Raw genomic sequence first — 10,000 nt, 5'->3', positions numbered from 1 at the left:
ACTGCTTACAGTCAAATGACAAAATATGTGAACTCTTTTTAAACAGGAAAAAGGAAGAAATTGTACACCAGAGGGGGCAAGAAGGAGAAAACTTGAATATAAACTCAAAAGAAAAACCGCTGTTCCTTCCCTCCCCCAGAAGGCAGTAGAATATCATCATGTTAAATGCCACTTTTGGGGGGGGGGGGGGGGGGGGTAAAATTACTTGACAAATATGTTTCTCTTTTTTGTTATTTCGTCCCTCTTTGTTACAGCTACAGGAGGACAATAAACAGAAGAAGGAGAGCGGCACCAAAGAGGCGAAAAAACGAAAGAGCGCACCACCTCCTGACACCACATCCACAAAGAAGTCCAAATGTACCTCCAGTGCTGAGGGGGACGACAAGGAGGTTTTTCTCCTCCCTGTTCGTGGGCGTGAGCGTTACGAGATGTTGAAGAAGATCAATGACGGTTTGGAGCTGCTTGACAAGGACAGCAAAAGCAAGTCAAAGGTCTCAGTGAAGCATGAGGTTCCCGTGCCCTCCAGTGGAAAGAGGCTGCTCCAGAGAGGAGAGAGGAGTGACAGCGACTAAGATGCCCATCACCTCAATTTCGAAAACAAATGTCACCTTTTTGTCTAAGCCTTTAGGATTATTTCAGATTTTAAATGCCCATTTAAAAACCAAAATGCCATCCTGCCTCAGTTAAAACGGTTCCTGAAACTGTACTGCCTGATTAGTCACTGCACTGACATACTGTTGTGTTCAGTTATGTTTTTCTTTTCTTTTTAAAAAAAACAAAAAAAACAACAACCCTATGTTCCTAATTGGGTTAGAGCCGTTCAGCATGGTTTGAGTGAGATTAAGAATGATCCTTGTCATAACGAGTCACTGCCGTTTATTTAAATAAAGTTCAAAGCTAGGCTTGCAAAACTTGAATGGAATTTGCCTCTGATGTTGCTGTATTACTGTGCTACAGTCCTGTCGCACCATGTCATTTTTAAAAAAAGAAATGTATATATTTTGCATGATTGTCTGGGAAATGCAACCACCTCTGCGCAACCTTGATTCATATGCAATATGTAATCATGTTTGTGTAACATGAAAGAAAAAAGAGAAAAAATGATGATAAATGCAAAGACTGGTAACAGCGCTAAGAACCATAAAGCAAGAGAATTTTTAAAAAACTGTGAGAAATAAACTACACTGTAAAAAAAATAACCCTATTCAAATTAAAAAAAATGATGTCCAGTTGTCACATCCAAAATATTTGGCTTTATAGAATCCAAATTGAGTCACTTGATATGACCTGATACTTTTATGTTGATATAAACAATATTACTAGACTTGACTGAAACTTTAAATTTTGCATTGATCCAAATTGATTTTTTTACATAGAACCATATTTTAATTATTGAACCAAGCTAATATATTGAAATTTAACCAACCTAATGTATTCACATCGAACCAAATTAACATGAACTAATATGTTTGTGTTGAAGCCAGGTAATTGATTTACATATATTCAAACTATATTTTTTACATTTCATTTCAGTTCAAAAATGCTCTGCATTTCCTATAAAAAACAAGACAGTTGGCCAACCAATTATTTCAAAATTATTTATTGTTCCAAACCATTTTAACTATAATCAATAGAGAGGATTAGTAATATACAGATTTAGTGCTACGGCAGAAATGATTAGAGAAATGTTTGTTTTATAAAACCTGCAATCTTTTGAAAACCAGTATAAAACCTGCAATCTTTTGAAAACCAGTATAAAACCTGCAACCTGTCTAAAACTGGCATAAAACCATTATAAAAACTATTTTTAAACCAATTTGCAAGTACTCAAAAATGTTTATATGTGCACTGTGCCTGTACAATGTAAAAAAAAAAAAATCTACACATGTATCAATGAAATCAACTTAAATCTCCCTTTCAAATGGGTGTTCTTATAAATTTTGAATGTAGAATACCACTGCAGGCCAACCAAGCAAAATAACCAAGCACACATGCACATGCATGTGCACATACACATGCACACATGCATGCAAACACACTACTGTGCAGTGTTAAGTTCACAATTAAGTTTGCGAATCTTAGAGGTCATCTTGTTAAAGTCAAGCTCCATCATAATCTTTTGAAGAGCCTCAAAGGTGAACCTGAATCCTCGTGGATATTCCATATTAAGAGCATAACAGAGTCCAAAGACCATTGCCACTCCAGCTGCCACAGAAGGCAACTCATTCAGGACTTCCACACCATCAATGATTATCCCGATGTCTCGAGGCTGATGTAGGAGGCTTGAGTTGTCCCTGAAGACGAAGAGTGCCATGGTGGTACTCTGCAGCTCTTCCTCAGCTTCATCTTTCTGGGATATCTTGAGGTAAAATATGGAACAAAATGTACAAGTGAAGAATTGAAGTCTGGCACACCTGATAAATCTTTGACCATAATAAACTACTATTTTGATAGTTGTTTGGTCACAGACTATTAGAACAATTATTTGACTAATCAGATTGTGAATTGCATAATCATTAAATTAAATCAATGGTGGAACATTTTCATAAATGTTCCACAAAGCCCAAGAAAAAAAAAAAGAAAACAATACAGAACCCTAAGATATTAACTTGATGAGTTGATTAATCGTTGCTGTCCTACATTAATCACTGCATTTAATAGCAGAGTTGTCAAATTTACATCAAGAGACTGCATCTCATGTAGAGACAGAACAGATATGGACATACCATGTATTCTTTTATCAAGTCCTCAACACATCAGCAAGGTGAATGAGAGGATAATGAGGGAGAGTCTAGATTATTATGAAATGTTTAAAAAGGATGTGCAGTGTAAATGCAAAATGATACCTCTTCAGATTAAATGAAAATGTATGCTTCAGCCATGGAATGGATGGAGCGATCTGTGGTTCTGAAAGCATACAGAAAAAAAAGAATAATGTTACTTCTCTATAAAACACATTACATAGAAAAACCAAGAAATACGTAACATGACATACCAAACAGTCTACAGACCAGCCATTAGCGACTAAGTTTGGCATAGGGTCAATTTTTTGCTGTTAAAATTAAAATTTCTTCAGAAAATGCACATTTTTCCGAGCTGCGCCTGAAAGTCAATTGAAGGAATTAGTCTTATGTCATTGATCTTATATGCTGGCTTGTTATTTCTGTCTCTAAATCATGCACATTAATAATTATCTTTTGCGCTCGGTGTACACACACATAACACACAGATATTTATATGAAGAGAGACAAACGTGCGCGCACAAACACAAGCTTGTGTCTAGAAACCGCGAGCTCACCAGAAAAATTCAAACGAAGCGGAGCACGGAGTTATACTATGAATGTTATGAACTATGAACTTATGCTAGCTAGCTTTATCCACCACCGATGCATCGTGGTAACGCTAGCTAGTTAGGCAAAAAGCCGTTTTTTACCAGTATACTAACTTGTATTCCCGACTGTGATGGTCGGTTTCTGGTAACCAGTTCTAACGTTGCGCAGGATAGCTAGCTAGCTTATAGCTAGCAGCTACAATCATGCAAAAATTAGGGGTGGCTGTCGACCCAGCTTAAATGGGGTTATTTTCTGCGATTTTGACAATACAAATTATAAAAGCTTTTGTAACACACTTGGCTTTACTTACGTTTATTTTCAGATGAAATTAATCAAAGATGTGACATGATGTTTCCAGCAGCCATGCAGAATAAAAATGGGTCCCGGTCTATTTCTGGTGGGCGTGTTCAAGTGCAAATCACTTTGACTCAAATTAAAGATATTATCTGTTCAACATGAAAAGAAATATATGTTTTGAGAGAAATCAAAAACTTTGCGTTGCGATGTTCACAATCCTGTACTGACACTATGGGCACATTTTTAGAAATCTATTTAATTCCACAGAAAGGTTAGCCACTTTAGTGTTTCACTTGTGACCTATTTATAGCTCACTGAAGATGGTTTTAAAATGCAACAATGTTCGGAGATAGAGAGAAAAAAAAAAAGAACTTTGGTGCAGGTGCAGGTGCAGTCTTTATGTAGCTTTCTGGTGACCTTAAAAGAACCTTTACGAAGCCCGTTGACAGGCCTTTAATCGAATGATCGGTTGGTTGATTGATAACAGAAAAAAATGACACATAAGATGGACATAAAGGACTGAAAACACCAAGAGCAAAATATTGCATCGCACTCATTTATGTAGTTTATTTTTAGATTAGATAATTTTGCAAAATAACGCAGCAAAATAAATAATAAGAGCCGGGATGTGCAGACTATTTAGCACTGAAAAAACTCCGTCCATGTGAACAGAATCAGGTGTTACCTTACCTGTTGATTAAATATCAAGACTATTTAGCAATAAGCTTACTTTAAAGGCTCGTAATAGGTGAACTGTCTTGGTATAGTTGAGTCACGCAGAGTTCATGGTCCATGTTGTGTTACTTGTTGTTTGTGTGTGTGTGTGTCACCCGATGACCCCTGGCGCCGGAGCGTCTAGACTACATTAGAGATGTGTCACAGCAAAGAGCCGCACCTGCGCTCAAAGAGAGCACATACATAGAGGTGAGGTATGAGGATAAATGGATAGATGCGGTCCTTTTTCGAAGCTGAGCGCACAGTTGTATTTCCTGCACAATCACACACGAAGTGAGGCTGTGTTTATGCCGGTTATACCATGAATATACACCCTGCAGGCACCACTTGTTTGTCAAACTGTTTATGAAGCAAAAGTCACATTTCTGTTTATTTACAAAGCAAAAAGAAGGGGGGAAAAGAGGCGTAGGAGGGGGTGGAGCGTGCGCACTAGCATACCGGCGACGGCTGTTTCCTTTCACTAAAAGGAAAAAAATAATAAAATGTGTACTTCACGTTACGGTTGAAACTGGGGGGGGTTTTTTTGTGTTTTTTTAATTTTTATTTTATAGAAACAATTTTTGCTCATAACCAATTGACAGGGGATTTCTTAAAATCACCCCGCAGTTCTTCAGCTGAGACACCTGAGTTAGAAAACACAAACACTGCAGCTGTCTTTGTACAAACTTGTACAAACTCTGTTTTGACCTTGTATACTGTATTTCCCCAGCCCCTCTATTTTGAAACTAAAACTATTGAACCTTAATTCAATTTCTCACTTCACATAATCGTTTCACTTTTGCCTTGAAGTGTTACTTTTAATTTAATTTAATTATTTTTTTATGACGCATGTTCTCTGGTGAGTTCAGGTACATCTGTAACTTCAAGTGGAAGAGTTGCATGTGAGTTAAAAATTTTCTATAATACCAAAAAAAAAAAAAAAAAAAGACAAAATACTGACGTTTTTGTCGAATAATCTGTCTGACATGAGGGATAATATAGCATTTGCATTTTAACTAAAAGACTCGCGCACTGACACTATGGGCACATTTTTAGAAATCTATTTAATTCCACAGAAAGGTTAGCCACTTTAGTGTTTCACTTGTGACCTATGAAGTACCCCCGAAATTGTATCATATTAAACAACAACAACAACAATAACAACAACAACAATAAACACTCGAGGACTTTAAAGAGTTTAATTTTTACCGAGGTTTGAGAGCGCTCACCCCGGCTCGGGGCTCCACAGATGTGATGGATGAGGGCTCCTTGCTGCAGACTGCAGCGGAGTGTTTGACAGTCAAACTTGAAACAGTCTTTGGAACTGAAACGGTCTCTGCCAACACGAACACATACCCCAAACAGTTCGGTAAATATGTACAGTTTCTCGCAGCTTCAGTTTTCAGCAGCTACCAGAACTTGCCTACGGTCTGCATCCTCCCAGCAGCCTCGCACTTCATCTGCGGGCAGTACTTGCGTGTGTGAGCGCTGTCACCGGTGGCTTCGCAGATCGGGCAAGTGTAGTTCCGGAGGACGGGGCAGAAAACTTTCCCGTCGTCTGATTTGAGCTTGTGAGATAGGTACACCCTCGGAGTCTCCCCGTTCTGCTTGCATAAGCGGCAGTAGTCCGAGGATGAGGCGCTGCTGCTGGTGTCCGACGCGCTGCTGGTCGGACTGGACTGTGATGAGTTTTTGGAGGATTTCTTCCCCCGAGTGGAAGTGTGGACCTTACTCCAAGGGGGCGCTTGTCCCTTCTTTGGACGCTCGGTGTCTCGGTTATCAACCTCACGGTTGCTGCACAGTTTCTCGAACACTTGGCTCAGATTCATGTAGTCGTGCCACATGTTAAAGCTGTCCCCACCAGTGAGGATCGAGTTCTGGACCTCCAGTCGTCTCGGCATTGTGGTCATTTTTTGGCAGAAGTAAAACTGAGAGTGTGTTTGGAGCGCCTCATATTTATAGCTCACTGAAGATGGTTTTAAAATGCAACAATGTTCGGAGATAGAGAGAAAAAAAAAAAGAACTTTGGTGCAGGTGCAGGTGCAGTCTTTATGTAGCTTTCTGGTGACCTTAAAAGAACCTTTACGAAGCCCGTTGACAGGCCTTTAATCGAATGATCGGTTGGTTGATTGATAACAGAAAAAAATGACACATAAGATGGACATAAAGGACTGAAAACACCAAGAGCAAAATATTGCATCGCACTCATTTATGTAGTTTATTTTTAGATTAGATAATTTTGCAAAATAACGCAGCAAAATAAATAATAAGAGCCGGGATGTGCAGACTATTTAGCACTGAAAAAACTCCGTCCATGTGAACAGAATCAGGTGTTACCTTACCTGTTGATTAAATATCAAGACTATTTAGCAATAAGCTTACTTTAAAGGCTCGTAATAGGTGAACTGTCTTGGTATAGTTGAGTCACGCAGAGTTCATGGTCCATGTTGTGTTACTTGTTGTTTGTGTGTGTGTGTGTCACCCGATGACCCCTGGCGCCGGAGCGTCTAGACTACATTAGAGATGTGTCACAGCAAAGAGCCGCACCTGCGCTCAAAGAGAGCACATACATAGAGGTGAGGTATGAGGATAAATGGATAGATACAAAGCAAAAAGAAGGGGGGGAAAGAGGCGTAGGAGGGGGTGGAGCGTGCGCACTAGCATACCGGCGACGGCTGTTTCCTTTCACTAAAAGGAAAAAAAATAATAAAATGTGTACTTCACGTTACGGTTGAAACTGGGGTTTTTTTTTTGTTTTTTTAATTTTTATTTTATAGAAACAATTTTTGCTCATAACCAATTGACAGGGGATTTCTTAAAATCACCCCGCAGTTCTTCAGCTGAGACACCTGAGTTAGAAAACACAAACACTGCAGCTGTCTTTAACTCGCGAGGGCAGTCATGGACGCAAGACCTGCGTCTCATCACTGCTGCTTTGTGAATGTCTGTCTGTGAAAAGCGCTTAATAAATAAAGTTTACTTACTTACTTACTTACTTACTTACTTACTTACTTACTTACTTACTTACTTACTTACTTACTTACTTACTGAGCCTGCAGTTCAGAAATTTAACCATTAGATGGAGTCATTGCCAAAGCAATGACTCCATCTAATTGCTATGACTTTTGGTGTTTATTTTGGACCTTAACTCGCCCCACAGTTTTGAGACAAGGTTCACATATGATATATCATTGTGTGCGGCTGGAGCTGGAATGAGTTGCTATGACTTTTGGTGTTTATTACTTCTATAGTTTTTTAAATATGAATATTTTAATGCAAATTTTTTCCCATTGAAATGAATGGAGAACAAGAAAACTTCATTTGTGGTGTGCTGGCTCACTCTAGTGGTATGTCGGGAGTAATGGAGGCGGCCGCTGTGTCCCTGTGGTTGGCCTACTTGTCAGATATCGACAAATCCTACACTACAGACCAGTTGACAGCGTGCAATAACCCAGCCGATTCATTCGTCTTTACACTACCTCACAATCGACTCAACGGTGAGTTATTTGTTTGTTTTGTTTTCTCACAATTAATGTAAAGCCAAGGTATATATCAACGGCGCGCGCAGCGGAAGTATGGCATTATAGCGGATTATAATGGGGGACGCTTTTATTTTGTATAACTACCGGAAGTAGTTCCTGTGTACTGAGCTAGCTGGGTAGCTAGCGCCGCGTCGCTTAAAAAGCAGCCGGGCTTGTCTTAAACTTAAGAGGCTGACACTCGCTAAACCACCCGATCGCTCGCCAAGCGACAGACGTCCATGTGTTCAACAACAGACACACGTCATTCCCCTTCGTGGTCTAAACCAATCAGAGATAGTGAGGGGCGGGACCTCTGTCCGTGGTCGAGCTGGAAGTGGAGGTGGATAGAGACGGGTGAGTAGCTTGAATGAAGCGATATCGATTCATTAAATCCTGAATTGAATGAATATAAATGTGTTTTACCAGAAACGCCAGAATCTCAGGTTAAAGCTCACAAAACTATTTCAACAACAACCAGCAAATGAGAGCAGGAAACGCATTCCACACGAAGACGTAAACAGAGCGGACCGACGCATCAGAATTAGCTTAGTCGGCGTGGGGGCTAATATCATCCTTAATTCCTTCTTACTTTTGCTGTTTTGCTTCCAACACGATAAAACCCACAGTTCACGCACAGCGAGCTGTGCGTGAACTGTGAGAGAAACTTCAAGAAAAGTTTCCCATCTCAAACATGTGTTTTCTGCATTACTCATTCGCTTATTACCCATCAGTCTACCGTTGTTTACAGCGCTGGCGGCCGCTGTCTTTTCTTTCCTTTGTAAATGACGTCGGATAAGAAAGCTTAATTTCTGCTGTTTAATACTGAAGAAATGTAAACTTTTTCAAATTAGGTATAATTGCAGAATATTTTTAAGGTTATCTGCTATAAAATCCATGCCAGGAAAATCTCCTTTATGTTTTTATTTTTTTATTTTTTTATTCTCAGTTACTTTGACACAACGGCATGTGCTGTGATGGTCACATCTCTGATAAAGTTTAGTGTCAGTACTGATAAATGATCAGAATTATAAGATCTCTCACTTTCTGAGTAAAAATTGCACCAAATCGAATCTGGATTATGTGGATTATAGAAATCAGTGATGATACACAGTGTGTGTGTGCTTTGGTGTGTGTGCTTTGGTGTGTGTGTGTGTGTGTGTGTGTTTGTGTGTGTGTGTGACAGAGAGACAGACAGAGAGAGAGAGAGAGACACACTTGCTGTGGATTTGACATTAAAATCTATCCTGATTTCTGTTGTTTTTCCCTCATCTCTGAGCCGCTGAGTGTGAGTGTGAGTGTGAGTGTGTGTGTGTGTGTGTCTCTCTCTCTTTTACACAAAAAACACATGTCAGTTGTTAAGGAAAATGTTATAAAACACTTCTTCAGTAAAGACTCAGAGAAGAGAAACACACAGAACTTCTTGCTAGCAAGGGCAGCCTCCACTATAAGAGACTCCAGTGAGAGAACTGCCCCGGTCTTTATTTTATACTCCATTGAGCGTGTGTGTGTGTGTGTGTGTGTGTGTGTGTGTGTGTGTGTGTGTGTGTGTGTGACAGAGAGACAGACAGAGAGAGAGAGAGAGACACTTGCTGTGGATTTAAAAATTTAAAAAAAACACACAGAAAACCCAAAGAGAAAAAGAGGCACACAAGTCGATTTGTACCGCATTGAGTTGCAAAGCAGCTGACCAGCTTGTGTGTGTGTGTGTGTGTGTGTGTGTGTCTCTTTTACACAAAAAATACATGTGAGTGCACTTGCAACAACTTTTAATATGCAATGTACAGGACTTGCCAGCTAGGCGCCATCCTGTGGACCAAACATGCAATTGAAAGATGTTATTTTCGCCGGTATAACTCCTTCAGACACTTTGTACCGCATTGAGCCAGCAGAGGGAGCCCCCCTGGTTCAATCCCAGTTGCACAGCAGTTGTGACCAGCTTCTGTCTGTGTGCTTTGGTGTGTGTGTGTGTGTGTGTGTGTGTGTGTGTGTGTGTGTGTGTGTGTGTGTGTGTGTGTGTGTGTGTGTGTGTGTTGACAGAGAGAGACAGAGAGAGACAGAGAGAGAGACAGAGAGAGAGAGAGACAGAGAGGGAGAGATACAAAGGAATGTAATTCAAATTTTGCACTTCAGACCTTA

At 39.9% G+C, this 10,000-nt stretch overlaps 2 protein-coding genes and 1 long non-coding RNA gene across 3 annotated transcripts in view; 2 read left to right on the top strand and 1 right to left on the bottom strand.

Annotated features, from left to right (window-relative positions):
- Positions 1 to 194, top strand: part of LOC308391449 — a 5,138-nt gene extending 4,944 nt beyond the window's left edge. Inside the window, exon 3 of the long non-coding RNA XR_013970619.1 lies at positions 1 to 194. This exon is cut by the window's left edge and continues 1,718 nt beyond it. This is a non-coding gene — a long non-coding RNA (uncharacterized lncRNA).
- The window catches only part of LOC308391452 (cellular tumor antigen p53-like), a gene marked incomplete at its 5' end in the record, with an annotated part of 7,113 nt that extends 6,191 nt beyond the window's left edge, over positions 1 to 922 (top strand). Inside the window, one exon of the mRNA XM_080908017.1 lies at positions 225 to 922. Coding sequence (XP_080764143.1) covers positions 225 to 572 — 348 coding nt within the window. The 3' untranslated portion in view covers positions 573 to 922. The remainder of the gene's footprint in view (positions 1 to 224) is intronic.
- Positions 748 to 6,258, bottom strand: LOC308391448 (nanos homolog 2-like). Its single transcript, XM_080908015.1, has 3 exons — positions 5,553 to 6,258; positions 2,847 to 2,907; positions 748 to 2,359 (listed from the first exon to the last, which is right to left on the bottom strand). Exon 1 carries the CDS (start codon positions 6,251 to 6,253, stop codon positions 5,753 to 5,755), a length of 501 nt encoding a protein of 166 aa, XP_080764141.1. The 5' UTR covers positions 6,254 to 6,258; the 3' UTR covers positions 748 to 2,359; positions 2,847 to 2,907; positions 5,553 to 5,752.
- Positions 6,259 to 10,000: the final 3,742 nt, after the last annotated feature.

This window comes from Rhamphochromis sp. 'chilingali' (genome assembly GCF_963969265.1).
Source record: "Rhamphochromis sp. 'chilingali' genome assembly, contig: SCAFFOLD_110, whole genome shotgun sequence".
NCBI classification, from domain to species: domain Eukaryota; kingdom Metazoa; phylum Chordata; class Actinopteri; order Cichliformes; family Cichlidae; genus Rhamphochromis; species Rhamphochromis sp. 'chilingali'.
The sequence above is the reverse complement of the archived record's forward strand: the minus strand, read 5'-3'. Positions and strand labels throughout refer to the sequence as shown.

Coding starts and splice junctions, on each gene's coding strand:
- LOC308391448 (XM_080908015.1), bottom strand. CDS start 6,253: ATGACCACAATGCCGAGACGACTGGAGGTCCAGAACTCGATCCTCACT.